The following is a 22,254-nucleotide window of genomic DNA, read 5'->3' on the forward strand; positions in this document are numbered from 1 at the left end:
CGATTGGTCAGGGGCCTGACCGTTGCCCTGTGATCACCCCGCAGAGGGTGGGCAGGGCCTCCCTCTGTGAAGGAAGCCTGAGGCCAGAGAGAAGCCTGAGTGCCAGAGGGAAGCTGATGCTGGCAGCTGGCGGAAGGAAGGCCTACTCTTGCACGAATTTTGTGCATCGGGCCTTAGTAAGTAAGTAAGTAAATAAATAAATGAATGAATAAATAAATGGCCTTAGTAAGTAAGTAAATAAATGAAATGAAATGACTAATTATTTTAGCATAGTTTTTTCCAATATAGAAAAAAGATAAACTAATACACAAATATATACTACATGATTTTAGTAAATTCAAAGTTAATTAAAAAGTTAATAAAACATCTTTATGTAGGTAAAAATGGAATGTTATACTTATCCCAACTACTTAGAAAAATATTTTTACTATGAAAGTAATGGAATATAAGAAGTCATAGAAATATTTTATAGTAGTGGACCTGTTTTTGAAGTTGTTAAACATTTTAAAAATTGGTGTGCAGTGAAATACTGAAATATTAAACTATATAAATAGACATGAAGAGCAGTAGTTAGCATGAAAGAAATCAAATATGTTCCTTTAGGAAATAGAAGGAGTAAGTTGTTTTGTAGAAACGAGGAGAGTGTTCACAGAACTTAACTTGTCATATACCTGATCCCACTTTAGTTACAATTCTGATTAGCGGACAAGTGAATAGAAACTAACATTTACTCGGAAACCACCCTGTTCTCCAACATTCTACAGCAGCCTGTGAGACAACTGTTATTTCTAGTTTTATAGATGAAGAAATGAATATTCCAAGAAGTTAAACAATTTGTAATAAGCACCCAATGCCAAGTCTTCACAACTGGATGCTGAGAGCCTAATAATTATCTATACTAATAAAAGGGTAATATGCTAATTAGACCGACATCTTCCAGATGTCCTTCCAGACAAAGCCACAGTGTCAGGGGCCAACGCAGAGGCAGTTAGGGGTGATCAGACCAGCAGGGGACAGCAGTTAGGGGCAATCAGGCTCAGGCAGGCAAGTGGTTAGGAACTAGCAGTCCCAGATTGTGAGAGGGATGTCCAACTCGGGATTGGGCCTAAACCTGCAGTCAGACATCCCTTGAGGGGTCCCAGATTGGAGAGGGTGCAGGCCGGGCTGAGGGGGGGCCTCTAGTTAATCAATAAAAGTAAATATTGTTTGGTAGTTAATGATTTTTATTATTATTTAAAACAAAATGTTAGCAAACTGAAACATTTTATAACAATTAAAATTTTTAAGGATGTGATTATAGTTGTCTGTGTCATTTCCATGTTCTCCCTTCTTGAGAAATTTGATTTTATTTGCTGAAATTCACTATTATAAAAGAGATTTAAATTTAGGATATATTTTATTTTTCACTTAAGGGGAGCTAAGAGATTCTTAGCTTGGTATTGATGGATGCTCTCTGACTATTTATAATTACTGTCCATAAAAATGGAATGACTTATTTATGGTTATTATAGCCGCCTATGTTAAAATCTTTATTTTTAGGTATACATAGATAGGAAGTTTGATTTGGTTTTGAAAGGACCAAATTGTATCATCATAGAATCTTTGTTTTAATTTTTCTTTTTCCCCTCTTACTTTAGTACTACAAAGTGAACATTTCTTGCACTTACTGCAAACTGATAATGTTCAAATAGGATCTACAGTCATGAATATGGTACAGAACATACTACAGATAAACAGGTGACTTGGTTTTACAAAATACTTATAATTTTTTATTTTTGATTAGCAGCATTATCAATTTTATTTCAGTTTTGCTTAAATCAATTGCAGATGGAGTGTACATGTCACTACCATTGTCTTTCAGGGAAAAAAATATTTAAAATAACCTTAAGATACTGGATATATATTATTGAATTGATATCTGAGAGCTTAAGATTTTATACCAAATCTCACATTTAGTGAAGAAAAATTACTGTCATTTCTGAAGAAAAGTTTTGGTATTATAATAAAAAATGCTTAATCGTAGATTTATTTAGCAAACTGCAAGCTCATTATTGTGCCAGGTACTATAGAAGGGCATAAAAAGAATGAGCCAGTCATAGAAAGACAAATACCATATGATCTCACTTATACAGAAGCTAATGACCCAAATAGAAACAGAGGTATGGATACATAGATCAGACTGACAGCTGTCACAGGGAGAGGGATTTGGGAATAGATGAAAGTAGGTGAAGGGATTAGCGAAAAACAAGCAAACATGTATACATGACATATAGTCACAGACAACAGTGTGGTGATAGCCAGAGGAAAGGGGAGTGGGTGCTGGGTGGAGGTGGACAAAGGTTTGGGGAAAATGGTGATGAAAAAGGACTTTGCTTGGGGCACTGGGCACAGGATGCATTGTGCAGATGATAATTCATTGAAACCTGTATTAAAAAAAAAAAAAGCAATAGACAATTTCTCCAAGTTAAAATGGAAAAACAGAATATACATAGTTGAAATAATTTATTTTTTAAGTTCAATATGGATTTATTAAGCATCTACAGGGGTCTTCAAACTACGGCCCGCGGGCCACATGCGGCCCGCAGAGGAGTCTGATCCGGCCCGCCAGGTTTTTTGAGCAGTGAGCGCGGCCGAGGTGTTACAGTAGGAATTAGTAGTTCATATAGTCCGGCCCTCCAGCTCTCTGAGGGACCCTGATCTGGCCCCCACTTTAAAAAGTTTGAGGACCCCTGATCTACTATGTGCCCAGTATGTATCTGTTGTTGGGTTTACAGAATTGATTAATATATAAACCTTGCCTTCAAATAGCTTACAATAGCTGAAATGGTTTGGCTCAGTGGATAGAGCGTCGACCTGTGGGCTGAAAGGTCCCAGGTTTGATTCCAGTAAAGGGCATGTACCTTGGTTGCGGGCACATCCCCAGTAGGGGGTGTGCAGGAGGCAACTGATCTATGTTTCACTCTCATCAGTGTTTCTAACTTTCTATCCCTCTCTGTAAAAAATCAGTAAAATATATTTAAAAATACAAAAGCAAATAGCTTACAATATAGAGGAAAAGAACAATACCTGAACATAACCTATCTAATAAAAGAGTAATATGCAAATTAACCATCACTCCACTATATCCACAAACCATGCCCACCAGCCAGTCAGGAGTGAGTATGCAAATTAACCAACCAAGATGGCTGAGCCCAGGAGGGAGGCTTGTGTTTCCCGGGTGATGGAGGAAGCCAAGCTTTGCACACACCCTGGCTGGCACAGGCCTCCGCTTAAGGCTACAAAGTTTCAATTATAGAAGATAAATAAATTCCAACAGAAATGGCTGCCAACAAGGAACTAACAGAAGGCTTGGCTCAGCTCCAGGTTATAAAGTTTCAATAATAGAAGATAAATAAATTCCAGATACCAGGGCCTCCTTTTGGATTGCTTGGCGGGGGAGGGGTGTGTGGCTGGCCTGCAAACCACCACAGACCTCTCACCCAGGCCGCCCCATTCCCCAAGGGAACCCTGATCCAGGACACCCAACAGGGCAAACCAGCTGGCCCCACCCATGCACCAGGACTCTATCCTATCTAATAAAAGTAATATGCAGATTGACCATCACTCCAACACATAAGATGGCTGCCCCCATGTGGTCAAAGATCCTGTCCCCATTTGGACATAAGATAGCCACCACACGATGGCTAGCAGGGGAGGGCAGTTGGGAGGGACCAGACCTGCAAGGGAAGGCAGTTGGGGACTATCAAGCCTGCAGGGGAGAGCAGTTAAGGGGTGACCAGGCTGGCAGAGGAGGGAAGTTGGGGGCAAACAGGCTGCAGTTAGACATTAATCAGGCTGGCAGGGGAGTGCTTAGAGAGTGATCAGGCTGGCCGGCAGAAGCGGTAAGGTAGGCAGGCGAGTGGTTGGGAGCCAGCAGTACTGGATTGTGAGAGGGATGTCCCAGATTGGAGAGAGTGCAGGCTGGGTTGAGGGACGCCCCCCCCCCCCCATGAATTTTGTGCACCGGGCCTCTAGTTATATTATAATGTACTAAGTTACTATGTTAAAGGTGTATACCAGTGTTAGAGGAGATCCTAACCCAAACTGAGGGAGGGTGCTTCTTGGAGAAGATAACACGTGAGATGAAACATTAAGGAGAAATTAGCCAAGGAGGTAGAAGAGAAAGTATTTCTAGGCAGAGGTAACAACATAAGCAAATGTACAACATGCTTAGGGTGAAGAGAGGTACAGTTCATTGATGCTGGCATTTAAAGTTGGTTTGTGGAGGCTGGTAAGTTCTGCAGAGACATAAGTCATGAAGAGCTTATATGCTATGTTAAAGAAACTTAGTGTTATTCTATAGGAAATGGAAACCATTGACTAATTTTTAAAGTGGATAGAATAATTGGATTGCATTTCACTTATGTCACCCTGGTGGTCACTGTGATGGAAAATTTTAAGGGGGAATAAAACTCTAGACAAAGACACAATAAGAGGAAGAAATCATAGTAATCCAAGTGAAAGTAATAAAATTTTGACTTTGGGCACTAGTACCATGGGAATGCATTTTAAAAACTAATGAATAAAAATCATGAGGGCCGAAACCAGTTTGGCTCAGTGTTAGAGCGTCGGTCTGCGGACTGAAAGGTCCCGGGTTCGATTCCAGTCAAGGGCATGTACCTTGGTTGTGGGCACATCCCCGGTAGGAGGTGTGCAAGAGGCAGCTGGTCAATGTTTCTCATGGACGTTTCTAGCTCTCTATCTCTCACCCTTCCTCTCTGTAGGAAATCAATAAAAATATATTTTAAAAAAAATCTTTAAATAAAAAAATAAAAATAAAAATCATGAGGACTTCACTTCCACTTGGGATCAAGATGGAATAATATTATAGAAATGGACTTACCCTACCACCTAAATAAAAGCAAAAACAAAACACCAGGCAAAATAAGAAACAACACTTTTCAAGAAACTGGACTTCAGTCAATGAAAGGAAGTGAGCCCTGAGAAAAAGGAATGAGCAAGGTGAACAATGTTCTAACTTAAAGCTTTGATGCACAGATGTATCCCAGTCAGGCTGAGTTGAAGAGATAGAGCTGAGAGTGCAGAAAACAAAACTGCTAGAGTCCATAAGAGAGCCACATAGAGACAATCCTTTGCAGAGAGTTCCCTTCAGATATTCAGTATGTGCTAGGAAACTACCTAATGTCAGGGAAAACAGTAATCCAAAAGGATTAAAGGGGGCATTATCAGAAGGTCACACAGAGCCAAAAATATTCCTTGATTCTAACAGCCAAACAAAAATGGAGCATTGTGTAGAATACTCAGGAAGTTTTCACCTCATTAATGGAGGATAATTTGTACTAGGCTAAGCACTATTCTGGATCATTCAAACAAAATAAAAGCAGGACCCAAAGGATCAAATTATTTTTAAGAAATTTAATTGCATCTGATTATTGAAATTGCCTAATTAAGAATATTTTTTGTAAAATACACAAGGGCAGGAAATTTAGCAGAAATGGATATGCTTTGCTTTGACTTTGAAAAAATAAGAAAGTCCCACTTGTGCCATCATAGAATCTTTGCCTTGATCTTTTTTATCTTCCATTAGTAATATAATACAAAGTGATCAATTCTTGCAGTCACTACAAACTGATGATGTTCAAATAGAATCTGTAGTTATAAGTATGCTATAAAAATAGTACAGATCAGCCGAAACCGGTTTTGCTCAGTGGATAGAGCGTCAGCCTGCGCACTGAAAGGTCCCAGGTTCGGTTCCGGTCAAGGGCATGTACCTTGGTTGCGGGCCCATCCTCGGTGTGGAGTGTGCAAGAGGCAGCTGATTGATGACTCTCTCTCATTGATGTTTCTGACTCTCCCTCTCTCTTCCTCTCTGTAAAAAAATCAATAAAATATATATTTTTTTTAAAAAGTACAGATCAGCAAGTAATTGATCTTATAAAATGTTACTAATTTTTTTCATCAGAAGCATTAGCAATTTTGCTAAATGATTTGTTGCATATGATTTTTACATGGCTCTTGAAAATAGCTAACCAAAATAAGACATGAAAATATTTTTAGGAATACAAAAATATCTAGCACCCAACAAGGTAAAATTCATACAAGAACCAGGCATGCAAACAAACAGGAAAATAAAACCCATAAAGAGAAGAATTAGTTATTATAATTAGTAGACAAGGACACCAGACCATTTATTTTATATTATAGCTATGTTCCTTATGTTCAAGATGTTAGAAATAGCCGAAACCGGTTTGGCTTAGTGGTAGAGCGTCTGTCTGTGGACTGAAAGGTCCTGGATTCGATTCCGGTCAAGGGTGTGTACCTTGGTTGTGGGCACATCCCCAGTGGGGGGTGTGCAAGAGGCAACTGATCGATGATTCTCTCTCATCGATGTTTTTAACTCTCTATTCCTCTCTCTTCCTCTCTGTAAAAAAAATCAATAAAATATATATTTTTAAAAAAAGGATTTTAGAGATATATATGGCCCAAACTTAACTTCTAGACATGAAAACCACAATATCTGAGATGAAAATACACTGGATTGGATTAGCAGCAGATTAACACTGCAAACAGTTTTACATGGTACTAGAGGCACAGTGCACAAAATTCATGCACATGTGGGGTAGGGGCTCAGCCAAGCCTTCGCCCTTTCACAGACCGGGAGCCCTCAGGGGATGTCCAACTACATTTTAAAAAACCATTCTGTACTTAATTTTCTTACTAACTCCTTTTAAACTCTGCTCACTCTCACATTCCGTTTCTTCTTTTTATTTAACTATTTTCCTGGCCACACCTCATTTTAGCATCCTTCTCTTTACTTTCCCTTCCTCTCTTTGAACCTCCCGTGGCCCCTCTCCCTTCCTCTCTCCTCCTTTCTCTCCCTCATTCCCCATGTCTGTCTCCTTCTTACTCCTCTCCTCTCCCCCCATTCACCTTTCCCTTGTGAAATCAGTAAAAATATATTTTTTTCTTCTTAAATGGTTACTTTCTTGGATCAGGCCACAGCTAGGTATCAAGGTGCTGACCATTTTATGTTTAATTTGTTGTGATATCTATGTATCAATTAGTAATGGTACATTTTTATTTTTCATTTGTTCTATTAGTGGTGATTTACTCAGAATAGAAGCAAAAACCCTGCATTCAATTTTAGATGAAGTTATTTTCAAGCTTTTATCAACTCCTAGTCCAGTCCTAAGAAGTACTGCTACAAAGCTCCTACTGTTGATGGCAGAATCCCATCAGGAAATTTTGATTTTACTAAGACTAAGTGCCTGCTACAAAGGTAGTAATATGTTCTTTCTTTTCTTGAGTTTTGAAACAATAACATTGATGGTTTATGGAAAACAATTCCTGTGTTTTGAAAAAGTCTATAACTGGAATATGCAGATAAAACCCTATCACAACAGGTAACCAGTTCAGGAAAAAGTCTTTATATAATCAAGCTATTTTCATGTCTTAACAGACAGCATATGGTACAGTGTTGATGAGTTTACAATGAATATTTACTCCCTTCTGACAGAAAGGTTGTGTATACAATATACCATATAGTGATAAATAATTATGACCAAAAAGATGGGTGACCTTTTACTAACTTTACTGGAGAAAATAAGTCTATGCCTAAGAGATTGACAGCCTTTTTGATATTTATGTCAATTAATAAATTCAATTCCCTCACTGTCTTTCCTCAAAAACAAAACATCTTCCCTCCCTTTTAGTCAAATGTATATGTGAATAAAAGTCAGAAAAATTAAGATGAAATATTACCCTCCCCAGATAGTAGCTTTCATTTAATTGAACATTTCCTATGTGTCAGATACTACTCTACATTATATGCTGTAAAATATTTAATCCTCATAACAGCCCTATGAGATATTTACTCTTTATTTTATAGCAATGGGAATAGAGACATGGAAAAATTAGGTAATTTTATTTAAAATCACACAGTGTTGTTGTTTTTTAATTGCCAAATGAAGTTATATGTTCGTTTTGTTTTATTTCTTTGCTAGCCAGAGCCATTAATTTATTACAACATACTTTTCTTATTAACATATTAAAGAAATTGGTTCTAGTTTATTAAATATACCTGTTTATACAGGGTTATATTATGTGGAAATTTAAAAATATTAGAATACAATGTAGTGGATTTAATACCAAAACTATTACAATGGCCTTTTATAATTCTTGATGGCGCTTTAGTAACTTATCTTGCACCAGTCATTGCTGTGAACATTGTAAATATTTTGTGTTAAAGGAACAGAAAGGGAAAGAAATTCCCAGTCATAAAACCTTCTAGTTGATATTGTGCCAGGTGTATGTACATTTTTAAAATCTGTAATTAGACTTCTTCTATAGAAATGTGACTGTTAGAACAGTTCATAATAAAGGAATTTCACCTTAACAATCCTCTCTTTTTTTACTCAATGGTAGAACTTACCCAGTTTTTTCAAAATATTTTACAATTATTAATATTGCTGAGAATATCACTCTTAGAATATTAATCATAAAAATATCCATATAGTGGCTCCCCCAATTTTGCACCCTAAAGCCATTGTAGCTTAGTTATTTATTTTAAATACATATGTTATCATATATCATTTCAACATGCCTTGGAAATTATTCTTTCTTTGTACCTCATACTACTACTCTGTTTTATTTTGGATGAAAGTGCTTATTATACTGTTATAGTACTTCTATAGTATTTTCTCAGGAAGCTATTAGTTTATCCCAAGTTATTTGTATTACTGTATACTCTATTACTTAGTAATAACTTTAATAATGACAAATAGGTCAGCCAGCATGGCTCAGTGATTGAGTGTCAACCCATGAACCAGGAGCTCATAGTTGGATTCCTTGTCAGGACACTTGCCTGGTTGCACGCTCAATCCCCAATTGGGGCAGGGGCATACAGGAGGCAGCCAATCAATGATTCTCTCTCATCATTGATGTTTCTATCTGTCTCTCCCTCTCCTTTCCTCTCTGAAATTAATATATATATATATATATATATATATATATATATATATATACACACACACACACACACACACACAGATATGTATTTTTAAATAGGTAAAAAATAATAATGACAAATAGCCTGCTTAAGTTTTTCCACTGGGTAGGTATTACAAAGTATGTATTCATTATTTTTTTTTTAAATATTTTAGTCTAAGGTATTCATGTTAAAACAGAAAATAAATTGTGTATCACTACTCTTTGACTTACCAAAATGATTTCAGTCCCCCTTTTTTATTAAAGAAATTGACTAGACAGATTTTGGATCAGATCAGATAAGAACTCTTCAGACACAGAGCACATAACTCTTAGGACAGAGGAGCATCCTAAATATTCCATCTAGAAGTCTTTGAGAGAAGAAAAAAGAAAAATCATGTGATTAATCTTGTGTTCATTTGTTTCTAAATTAGCCTTAACCTTAAATTAATGCTTATTAGATAACAATCATATCTTATTATTAACAGTTGTATTTTTGTTATTCCATTTCAGGACTAAGAAATCTACTAAATAAACAAAAACCTGGGATAGAGTTTCGTCATGAATTTAGACAGCTCATTAGCCTTTTAAGCCCGAAGGTCTATCAGGAAGTAGAAGAGCAGGTATTAAATTATAAAAATAATGTGCAATTATAAAAATTATTTGCTAACATTTCAATAAACACTTTAGTTTCAAAATATTGGAATGATAGCCTCTTAAATCTTTGTTCTCTCTCCCCCTTTTTAAAGTTATTTCCCTCTAAGATCCAGAGCAGCCATAGTTTGATAGGAAAAGGGGTTATTTATGGGTTGATTTTAGTACCTTGAATCTTTGAATAAGTTGTCAAGAAGAGAGATTAGAGTGGTTAAATAAGCAGAAGAATGAAATACTTGAAGCTCATCAGACTATATCTTGAATACATTCTAGATATTGTCTAAATGAGTCTAACATACCTCCTTTGGGAGGAGGTCAGGTTTAATATTCTTAGGTTTTCCCTGCCATGGGCCTATGAAAATGTTGCCTCCTGCCCAATTTATTAGAGATGAGATTAATACCTCCCCAGGCCTGATAATTCTCTAAAAAAGTCTTTTTTAGAGATATCTCTAAATTAATTCTGGCATTTAATTTCAGAAACTACATCAAGCAGCATGCTTGATTCAAGCTTATTGGAAGGGTTTCCAAACTAGAAAGAGATTAAAGAAGCTTCCATCTGCTGTGATTACTTTGCAAAGGAATTTCAGGTAAGAATTTTTGTTGAAAGGAATGGTCACCTGAGGAAGCTACATATTACTTATTAGAGTACAGCTGAGTGAAAACAGGAATTTTAGATTTTGGGGTTTTCTTCAATTTTCTAATCTGTTTCTTTTATTCTTATTTTTCATTGTTCTGTAAATTTCTGAGTTACAGCACTCCAGTAACCAGCCGTGCTTTCAAAACAAAGGGAATAAAGTAAGACATGAATATAATGTAACAGATACACAGTCTTATTTAAGAAGTGTTTTTGGGCCAAGTCTACTGAAAGAGCAGTGATGGTCATTAACCTTTTCAAAACCTTAAAACCAAAAATTGCTGTTCATATGTAATTATGATTAAAACATGTATGTGTATTTTAAGTATGTTAACCTGATCTTCCTAAGTAAAGGGCATAGATATACATGGTTATTGCGATATGACATAGTCTGTCATTTATCTCTATTTCAAGTCGACTAAAAATGAAATATTGAAGACATAGCCCAGTTTTTGATGTGACTAACCCATCCAGATTCTTAGAGGCAATGAAAAGAGCACAAACATAAATTACTTAGCTCCCAGGTCATAAATGATACAGTCAAGCCTTAGAGTGATTTCTCAGGCAGCCTAACTTAAAGCTAAATTTTATTTTACTAAAGTGAAACTCGCATGTTTCAGAAGTCAATGTGTTTAAAAAAAAAAAACAAAAAAAAAAACAACACCTGAAACTATTCTTTGAATAACTGCAGCTGCATTTCTCAGTTTTAAAAATATTTTAAAATAGTGATCTAAAATTTAGCTTTAAGTTAGACTGCATGACAAATGCATTCTTTATCATAAATAACTTTTTCATTAGATGATCTAAGGCTTATGTGTGCACACTTTTCATTTCCTGTAACAATCTGGATGACTTAGTGGCAGATATTGAAGCTATTGTGGGTAACTAAATCCTTTAGTAGACATTCTTTTTATTGATGAAAGTTTCCTTCAAAGAAAAGTTAAAGATAGGATATTGATATTGTGCATGAGTTTTGTTGGTAACAAAAAAAAAACACAAAAAAAACATTAATTCTTTAAACATATTTAAATTGTCACATATATGCCAGAGGATATTGGAGATATTGGATATATGATACTAGATATTGGAGAGCTAACCAGACTTGAGTTTGAATCTTACTTCAGCAACTTATGGGCTGAAGACCTCAGACAAATTGCCTCACTTCTCTCAGCCTGAAATTTCCCATCTATGAAATGGGGATAATTATCTGTGTACCTCACATGATTAATATAAAGTTGTTGTTTTTTTAGAATAGTACCTGACATTTAGAAAATGTTAGGGATAATACATATGGCACATTTTTGCCCTTGAAGATTTGCAAATCTAGTTAATTAAATAGTCCTCATGAGAGGCAAGTATAATCCATTCCAGCATTGCTCAGTTTATTGTCTATCCTAAATGCTCCTTTTGAATTTTTAAAAAGGATTTCTTTGGTCATATAAATTAGGGAAATGATGAATGCCTCGAGAGACACTGTGTATATATTCTTCTGTTCAGGAGCTGACATTTCTTAGTATAGCCTTCCTCCTGTAATATATTCATTTTATTATATTGATTCTACCTGCTATTAACCTCAGCTAATCTTCCCTTATATTTACAGGTACTCTAGCCCTGGGTCACAGGTTGGATTCCAGTCAAGGGCACATGCCTGGGTTTTGGGCTCAGTCCAACATGCAGGAGGCAGTCAATCAATGATTCCCTCTCATCATTGATATTTTTTTTAATTGATTATTGATTTTTTACAGAGAGGAGGAGAGAGGGATAGAGAGCTAGAAACGTCGATGAGAAACATCAACCAGCTGCCTCTTGCACACCCCCTACCAGGGATGTGCCCACAACCAATGTACATGCCCTTGGCCGGATTCGAACCCGGGACCTTTCAGTCCACAGACCGACGCTCTACCACTGAGCCAAACTGGTTTCGGCTCATCGTTGATATTTTTCTCTCTCTTCCTCTCCCTTCCTCTCTGAAATCAATAAAAATATGTTTAAAATAAATATGGATCCTATTTATGGATTCAGATATTTAATGTTTACTCTCATAGTAGTTGCCAAATATGCCAGATTACTTTCTCTTGCATTATTAAAGAACAGAAGTATGACTATGGAATCTAATTCATAATACATTACTTTAAAATAGAAATTCTGTTGCTTTATGTAACCAAACCAGATTGGTTATAAATATTTTCATCAAAAGAATTTATCTTTTAAACCAAAATTATTCAAATCTCACATTATAATGAATTTGTTTCCAGTATTTTGGATTTGAAGTTTTAGGATGGACTGCGGTATAGTTTTAACCTTTAGGTTCTATTTAATTTTTTAATTTCAGGTTTGCTTCAGGCTTCAGCAGCTTTTCTCCTCTTTTAGTTGTAACAGTTTATGCAAACTTCTCTTGCTTCCTTTATATCTGTGCTTTCTGTAAAGGTTATTTCTGTCTCTTTGTGGTTAGATCATTATTTCATATTCATTTCCCGCTTTCATGTTTTTTGGCGGGGAGGGATTGCCCACCACTCAGTTATGGAATCATGGGCCCTGATGCATCAGAGCTCTGAAGATTCAGCAAGAGGCACTTTTTGTTAGTCTCCCTTGCTAAAGCACTTTCTTGGAGGATTTTTTGTTGTTTTTACTTAATTATTTTTGAATGAGAAACAGAAACATTGACTTGTTGTTCCACTTATTTATGCATTCATTGGTTGATTCTTGTATGTGCTCTAACTGGGAATCAAATCCACAACCATGGCGTATCAGGCAGATGCTCTAACCCAGTGGTCGGCAAACTGCGGTTTGCAAGCCACATGCGGCGATTTGGCCCCTTGAGTATGGCTCGGTGTTAGAACTACTTCAAAATAGATTCGCCCAAGCCGAAAACTGACTTCAGCGCATGGGCCATGAAGTTTCAGTCACACTGAACATGCACACCCGCATGTGGTATTTTGTGGAAGAGCCACGTGTGGCTTACAAGCCTCTATTTGCCAGTTACTACTCTAACCAACTGAACTACCCAGCCAGGGCTGTTTGTTTTATTTAATCATTTTTCATGGTCAGAAACTATTTTGTTAAGTATTCTTTTCCTCAGCATTGTTTTCTGTAGCAGCTAATAGCTACTCCAGTTAACTTCATGAAACTTCACAATTTACCTACTTCTATTATAGAGTTGCTGATATTTATTTGTTGTAATTGTATATCTTTGACTTTATAAGAAAAGAAAACAATTTTTTTCTCTATCCATTTTAGGTTCATTGGTTGGGGCCCTGAAAATTAGACTAACAGAAAAAAGAGAAAAAAAAGCACATTAACAGGAGAAAATAATTTATTTACTTGTGCAGTGCATATCACACAGAAGAAATCTCACATGATAAATAACTCAAAGGGTTGGTTAGAACTTGGGTTAATATACATTCTAACAAAGATAGTAAATTTTGAAATAAATTGTGGTCCAAAGAAAGGAGATTTAGGCTTCTAATGGCAGCAAACTGTCAGAAGGTAAACATATTGGGGAAATGAATGGGAGATAGGGCTTATTTGTGCAGGGCCATCTTATTCATGGCCATAAAACTTCTTTAGGATAGAGGGATTTGTGGCACTCTTCATTTCTCAGACCTTTTTGCTTTTAGTTAGATAAGGAAAGCTCTGGGAAGTCTTTTTTGCATTTGTTGATTCTCATTTGCTTCCAACTCAATCTTCATACGAAGTGGCATATTCTGCTACCTTTTTTTTTTTATTGTTGACACTATTACAAATGTTCCCCATTTCCTCCTTCCTTTGTCCACCTCCACCCAGCTACCCCTTCTCCCCACCTCCCCTAGCCTTCATTACACTCTTGTGTATGCCCATGGGCTATGCTTATATGTTCTTTGGCTAATCTCTTCACCTTCTTTTATCCAGCATCTCCCATTCCAATACCCACTAACATATTCTGCTACCTTTTAGCTAACCCTTGAAACTGAGCTCCTTTAAGGGAATAACTGTTTCTCTTCTCTGTTAGGATAGTAGTACCAAGCAGGTAGCAATTACTCAGGAAAAAATGCTTGTTGAGTAAAGGAAGAGGGCCCATCAACTGCTTTGCCCATTAATTCATATGGTACTCCTCAGGTTCATACTATTTCACAACAAAGGAATTCCTAGAGAGTTTCTCATGTCTTGTCAACTGGTAGTTTGGTTAATTCCTGTTCATTAAATATACATCATGGAATGCATTTACATAAATTAATTAGAGAATATGATATCTAATCAGTCATTTCGTTTTCAAAAGTGCTATACAAATGCCAGATGGTCATATGCCTACTAAACCAGTTAACAATGTTTTAATATTTGAATGATAAGTGATTATCGACACTCTTACCCACTAAAATGTTACTAAGGGGGGAAAACATTCAAAATCCTAATAAATATCTTTAAATATGAAATTAAAGGATATGAATCCAGAAGCACATATTTACAATATGTACTCATTATTTCAATCACCAAACCTCACTTTTTTCTGTCTTTCTGGTTTTTACTTTCACCTGCATGCTTCATAGTCTTCCAGGTTTGCCATATTTCGTAGCCTATATGCCTAAGCTGTTTATCGAACTCAGTTTTTTTGACATATCAAATGTTCTAGTGATGCAGTTTTAATGATTACTATGTTTAGTATATTAAAGATAATAGTAAAGCATACTAGGTGTTTATAATCAGTTCAGTTAGAAACAAGTGGGGTTTTTTTTGTTTTGTTCATCAATTTGAAAGGAGATACTGTATAGAGCCTGTTCTCTTTTATCCTCTATGAACAGGTAAGAGGGAAAACCCTTATTTACATGTTGTACAAGGCATACCTTTTGGAGGGGGGGTCCAAAAGAGGCATGCTTCCATCAGCTAGTGGGAAGGAAGGGAAAGGTTTTTACTTGATCTGAGTATCAGGAGGAGCAAAAGATATGTACATAGAAATATTCAGTTCACCCTACAACCTCTTCAGAACACTTTTTTTTTTGGCACACACGTATTTGAGGTCTTTTCTATCTTTGATAATAAGGATAAGAAAGACTTTATGTTTTGTTTCTTAATTTTTTTAAAAAATTCTTTATTGTTGAAAGTATTACATATATCTCCTTTCCCCACCTCCCAGCCCTCTCCCACCTCCCAGCACAGGTCCTCCTCACCCCTCTATTGTCTGCATTCATTGGTTATGCTTATATGCATTTCTACAAGTCTTTTGGTTGATCTCTTATCCTCTCCCACCCTTCCTTGTTTCTCCTCATGAATTTATTGGGGTGATATTAGTTAATAAAAATATATAGGTCTCAAGTGTACAATTCTATAATACATCATCTGTATTGTATTGTGTGTTCACCACCCAAACTCAAGTCTTTTATCACCATCTATTCCCTCTTTACCCTTTTTACTCTCCCTTCACCCCCTTTTCCCTCTGGTTACACAGTACTGTTGTCTGTGTCTGAGTTTTGTTTCCTTTTATTTTATTTGTCTTAATTATTTCACCTTTTTCACCCAGCCCCCCAACAAACCTCTGACAACTGTTTGTTCTCTGTATCTATGAGTCTCTTTCTATATTGTTAGTTTATTTTGCTCATTTGATTCCACATATAAGTGAAATCATATAGTACTTGTCTTTCTCTGACTGGCTTACTTCATCAAGCATATACTCTCCAGGTCCATCCATCCATGCTGTAGCAAAAGGTAAAATTTTATTCTTTTTTTACAGCCTAGTAGTAGTTCACTGTGTAAATGTACCACAGTTTTTTTATTCACTCATCTACTGATGGGGCTTCGGCTGCTTCCAAATCTTGGCTATTGTAAATGAACATAGGGGTGTATATATTCTTTCAAATCAGTGTTTTGTGGTTCTTTGAATATATTCCCAGAAGTGGAATTGCTGAGTCATTAAGCAGTTCTATTTTTAATTTTTTTAGTTACTGCTACAGTGCATTCCTCAGTGGCTTCACCAATCTTCATTCCCACCAACAAATCTGTCTGATCTAGTGTGTCACTTAAGCTACTATTCTTGTTTTTTTGTCTGGAATATCTATTCATTGATGTCAGTGGGGTGTTAAAATTCCCTACTCTGACTGTATTTTTATCAGTCTCTTTAAGTCCATCAAGACTTGCTTTATATATTTAGGAGCTTCTATATTGGGTGCATATATGTTTACAAGTGTTATATACTCTTATTGAATGGATATCTTTAGTATTATTTAATGTCCTCTTTGGCTCTTATTACCGTATTTTTCGGACCATAAGACGCACTTTTTTCCCCCAGAAGTGGGGGGGAAAAGTCCCTGCGTCTTATGGTCCAAATATAGCCTACACATATACTGTAAAAAAAAAGTTTTTTTACTTGCCCGGCTCTGTGTGGTCTCTGTGTGCTTGCCCAGCTCTAAAATGGTTCTAAATGCTGCTGTTTACTTTACAGGGTTAATTACATGTGTTTATGACTGTGATGTTGGGTTTTAATGCACATAAAATATTTTAGGACACTATTTGTTTCAGAATCTTTTTTTCTTCATTTCCCTTCTCTAAAAATTGGTGCGTCTTATGGTCCGGTGCGTCTTATGGTCCAAAAAATACGGTATACCCTTTGTTTTGAAATCTGCTTTGTCTGATATACTAAGTATTGCTACCCCACTTTTCTTTGTTTCCATTTTCATGAAATATCTATTTCTATCTTTTTACTTTCAGTCTGTGAGTTTGAGGTACCATACTCTTCAGGGGGGACTTTTGCAACTAAGATATTCTGAACCACTGCACATGGGCATGGGGGCCAGCCCATTTCCATGTCTCTGCTCATCTTACTGGTTTCTACGTGGTTTCTGTAAATCATTGGTTATAATACTTATGTTCAGCTAATCTTCAGTTGGATATTCAGATTGATTGTTCTATAATTTAACTGTAAATCTGGTTTGGTGCAGGGAGGATGTGATTGTAGCTTCCAACTACTCTGCAGGAATCTTGGAATTATAAGAAAGACATTTTGAAACAAATTCTCAACTTTAGCCTAAGTGTAAAACCAAAGAGAACAAATTGTAATAAATAGCAGTTAATCCTTTGTATGCCATAAGCATCTACAGATGCAGTGGGGATGGTTTTGTTTTAGTCTTGTGGCAGTTAACTGGCTAAGAAGAAACTGATCAGTGATTCTCTCTCATCATTGATGTTTCTATCTCTCTGTCCCTCTCTCTTCTCTGAAGTCAACAAAAATATATATTAAAAAAGAAATAAATGGAAAGAAAACAAAACAACATTCATGAAATGTTACCAAAATTATTTCCTGAGTTTTTCTTCTCTATTTTAAAATACTTTATTTTAAAGTTGTCTTACACTTGTTTTTGCTTTTTCACAAGAAATTGAGTTAAAAATTATTATAACTGTCTCTACAGCATTATGAATCTGCCTTTTAATACTACTGAGCTATGGCCATGTTGACTACATTTGTTGGTAATTTAATTATAAGAATACTAGAGGCCTGGTGCATGAATTTTGTGCACAGGTGGGGTGCAGCCGGCCTGCCTCAATCAGGGCTGATACAGCCAGATCAAGTCGGGCTGGCCAGGGGGAATGGGGAGAGGGGACGGGGAGGTTAACCAACCAGCCCCATGGGTGATTGGTGGGCCAGTCCCACCCCCTGGTTGAACTCCTGGTCAGTTGAATTCCTGCCCGAGGGGACAATTTGCCTTTTATCATATAGAATAAGAGATAGAAAATGCTCTTGAGTGAGATACATGCAAATTAAGTCTATAGAGATAAAATAAATAATGAATTCTGCTTTTTTTTATCTTTGGTTTCTTTATCATTATCTGAAGAAATTTTGAGTATAGTATATTTACTAGAGTTTGATACATGTGATCTCCTTAACATAGTAATTTAGGAAGCATTCAAAACTGGCTAGAAATGGCTGGAGAAATTTTGTTGAGTAAAAGCAGATAATACAAAAATCCTAATTAAATAAAATTTTGTGCCATATATTATAAAAATAATACTAATAATTGAGAAATATGTAAACATCTAAAGAAAATTAAAGTCATCCATAATCACACCATGAATGTGTTGAAAGTTTTGTTTTTAATCACTTGTTTTTCTATATAAATAAATACACACACATATCCTATCTAATAAAGAGGGAATATGCTGATTGACCCTCAAGCTGTCACAAAGATAGTGCCCGCAGCCAATAAGGAGGGAATATGCTAATTGACTGTCCCGCCCTCAAAGTTGGCACCCACAGCCACAAGATCCTGGCACCTAGTCCCTTAAGCCCCCTAGCTGCCCAGGGCCAGCCCAAGGCTCAGGTAAGCAGGGCCGGCTGAGGCTTGCACTACTGGCAATAGCAGCAGCAGAGGTATGAAGGGGGTGTCGACTTCCTCTAATCGCCGGGTTGCCTCCCGCCTCTGAGGGCTCCCAGACTGAGAGAGGGCAGGCCAGGCTGAGGGACACCCCCTCCAATGCATGAATTTTCATGCACTGGGTCTCGTGTGTGTGTGTGTGTGTGTGTGTGTGTGTGTGTGTGTGTGTGTATTTTTTTTTTTAAACAATTTGGATCTCTTTTCTATCCTGATTTTCATTTTCACTTAACTTAGATTGTTGATGTCGTCCCGTGTTACTGAATATTCTTTGAAAAAAAAAAAATTTTATAGTACCCATCCATTGAATGAACCAGTATTTATTTATCCAGCTCATTATTGTGAGCATATTTTTGTTTTAAACTTGTTAACTGCTGTAATGCTATGGAGGATAATATATAATACATTTTTCCTTAAGAAAATTATTAGAAATGTAATTAATTGGTTACTATTTTTTAAGGCTTTTGATATTTTTTTCTTTTTACTGATTTTAGAGAAAAGAAGGTGGAGAGAGAAAGATACACATAGACTGCTGTTCCACTTACTTATACATTTGTTGGTTGTTTCTTGTATGTGCAATAACCAGAGACCTTGGCACATTGAATGATGCTCCAAGCAACTGAGCTACCCAGCCAGGGCCATATGTATTTTAAATATTTCTCTAGAAGGTTGTATAGCAGCAGCACATGAAAATTTATTTCATCATTCACTAATACTAGGAATTATGGTTTAAGATTTTATAACATTATATGCTTACTAATGAGTTTAAGCATTTTTTCACATACTCTGAGTGGACATACGATTTATGAAAATTGTACATATGGTATTTAATGTTTCCATCACAGATCTAAACGAGCGAAGATATTACTAAAACTAAAAAGGCAGAAGGAAGAAGAGGAAAACAGATTACAACTGCAACTTGAAAGGCAGAGAGCCATGAGAGTTTTCCGAGAAATACGGCTGAATATGCTTGAAATTGTTCATCCAGGTGGGTGGCAGTATCAATTTTATAAAAGTTAAAAAGTTTAGGATATCATTTAATAAACCATATTTCCTATCTACCTGATGATTTCTTTTTAAAATTTGTACCTTTGTTTCTCCAGTTTCAGATAAATCTTATTAAATCTCTTGACTTGAAAGAAAAGTTACTATTTTTCTGATTAAGGCCTCTTAGTTAATGATGAGCTATATCTCCACTAATCTTTTTAATTCTTATTGTTCAGATAAATTAGTGAAATAGGTAAACATATTCTTAAAGAGAGTTGTCTGTGAATTGAAGTAAGGAGTTAGAATATGACCATTCTATCACCAGAACTTTACTCATGCCTCAATACAAATTTTCTGACACCTTCTTGCTACCTTTGACACACTAACCTGAAATTTTTTTAATTTAATTTTTCCATCACTATTTAGCCTCTCTTGCCCTCTTCCATTCCCCTTCCTCCTATCCCCCAAAAATCTGCACACTGTCGTCCATATCCATTAGTTCTCTCTCTTTTTTTCATTTTTGCTCAATCCTTCCACCCTTCAACAACCACCAGGGCTATCTGCCTGCTCTCTATCTATAAGTCTGTTTCAGTTTATTCATTAAATTCTACACTTGAGTGAAATCATATGGTATTTTATCCTTTCTTCACTGGCTTATTTCACTTAGCATAATGTTCTCCAGGTCCATCCATGCTGTTGCAAACAATAAAATTTTTTTTTCTTTTTACAGCAGAGTAGTATTCCATTGTGTAAAATGTACCACAGTTTTTTTATCCCCTTCCCTACTGATGGACACTTGGGCTGCTTCTAAATTTTCACTAAATATAATAAAGGCATAATATGCCAAGTGTCCGGTCATCCATTCAACCAATCAAAGCATAACATGCTAATGATATTGCTAAGGCTGCTCAACCGCTCACTATGATGTGGGCAGACAGTCGACTGTGGACCAGTTGCTATGATATTCACTGACCACCAGGGGGCAGACACTCCAACTGGTAGGTTAGCTTGCTTCTGGGGTCTGGATGATCGAGACTGAATGATATGGGCCGGACATGCCCTGGAGCCCTCCCACAGTCCCTCCCTGGCTGGTGAAACTCCCATGACTCTCCGCAGCCCCAATCATGCACCAGTGGGGTTCCTCGTCCTGGCCTGTGCCCTCTCACAATCCAGGATCTCTCGAGGATGTCAGAGAGCTGGTTTTAGAATCATTATAAAATAATGGAATTGGGAAAATAAGTAAACAGTATTAAAAAAACAAAACTGCAGGCTTTTTGTTACTATCATTGTCTTGGATCCAGAATTTGAGAAAGCATAGAAATGAGTAGGTTGTAATCGTGTCTGTCCTCCTTTTAGGTCAGGTGGAAAAACATAATCGGGAAATAGAAGAGAAATCAGCACTGATTATCCAGAAACATTGGAGAGGGTACAGGGAAAGGAAAAATTTTCACCAACAGAAGCCATCTCTCGTGGAGTATAAAGCAGCTGTCACACTTCAGAGAGCAGTGAGTCTGATGTAGTAAAAGGAGTACTAGATTAGAAGGCAAAAACAAGGGTTCAAATGTGACTTTGCTATTTACCTGCTGCAAATCTTGGTCTAATCATTTAGCTCTCCTGAGCCTCAGTTTCTCTTCTATCAAATAAGAACCTTCTTACAACTTACCAACTAATTCAGTCCTTGGTACTTTCTTAGATCGTTATACACATTTATCACACATACAGCAGTGTTTATTTGTTAAATTTTTTCTTTCTTACTTGAGTTATGAACATTTCAAGGATAAGGACCTAAGTGTTAATTTATTGTTGTCAGCTCTCAGCACGTGTCTGATATTTATTTTTTTTATTTATTTATTTTTTTTAATAAATTTTTATTGTTCATATTATTACAAGTGTTCCTTTCCTGCCCTTTCCCCACCCCCCATTGTCCTCATCCATAGGTGCACAGTTTATGTTCAGTCTCTTCCCACATCCCCCTCTCCCCTTTTCCCCAAGAATCATCAGTTCACTCCCCTTCCATACCTCTGATTCTATTATATTCAACAGTTACTATTGTTCATCAGATTTTTTTTTTTTTAATTTCCTTGGTTTTTAGATTCACTTGTTGATAGTTACGTATTTGTTGTTCATAATTTTTATCTTTATTTACTTTCTCTTCTAAAAGAACCCCCTTCAGCAATTCATATAATTCTGGTTTGGTGGTGATGAACTCCTTTAGCTTTTTTTTATTAGTGAAGCTCTTTATCTGACCTTCGATTCTGAGTGATAGCTTTGCTGGGTAGAGTATTTTTGGCTGTAGGTTCTTGCTATTTATCACCTTGAATATTTCTTGCCATTCCCATCTGGCCTGCATGGTTTCTGTTGAGAAATCAGCTGACAATCGTATAGGTGCTCCTTTATAGGTAACCACCTGCTTAGCTCTTGCTGCTTTTAATATTCTCTCTTTGTCCTTTGCTCTTGGAATCTTAATTATGATTTGTCTTGGTGTGGTCCTCTTTGGATTCCTCTTATTTGGAGTTCTGTGTGCTTCCTGGACTTGTAAGTCCAATTCTTTCACCAGGTGGGGGAAGTTTTCTATCACTATTTCTTTCAGTATGTTTTCGATATCTTGCTCTCTCTCATCTTCTGGGACCCCCATAATTCTGATGTTGGATCGTTTGAAGT

At 36.5% G+C, this 22,254-nt stretch overlaps 1 protein-coding gene across 2 annotated transcripts in view; it reads left to right on the forward strand.

Annotated features, from left to right (window-relative positions):
* The window catches only part of IQCB1 (IQ motif containing B1), a 46,848-nt gene that overhangs the window by 17,300 nt on the left and 7,294 nt on the right, over positions 1–22,254 (forward strand). Inside the window, exons 7-12 of one of the 2 annotated variants that reach the window (XM_084873320.1) lie at positions 1,638–1,737; positions 7,101–7,279; positions 9,499–9,608; positions 10,117–10,226; positions 19,452–19,594; positions 20,950–21,098. In XM_084873320.1, the coding sequence (XP_084729446.1) occupies positions 1,638–1,737; positions 7,101–7,279; positions 9,499–9,608; positions 10,117–10,226; positions 19,452–19,594; positions 20,950–21,098 (791 nt within the window). The remainder of the gene's footprint in view (positions 1–1,637; positions 1,738–7,100; positions 7,280–9,498; positions 9,609–10,116; positions 10,227–19,451; positions 19,595–20,949; positions 21,099–22,254) is intronic. The other variant, XM_084873321.1, reaches the window with a different exon arrangement.

This window comes from Pipistrellus hanaki (assembly GCF_964339955.1).
Source record: "Pipistrellus hanaki genome assembly, chromosome: 2".
NCBI lineage: Eukaryota > Metazoa > Chordata > Mammalia > Chiroptera > Vespertilionidae > Pipistrellus > Pipistrellus hanaki.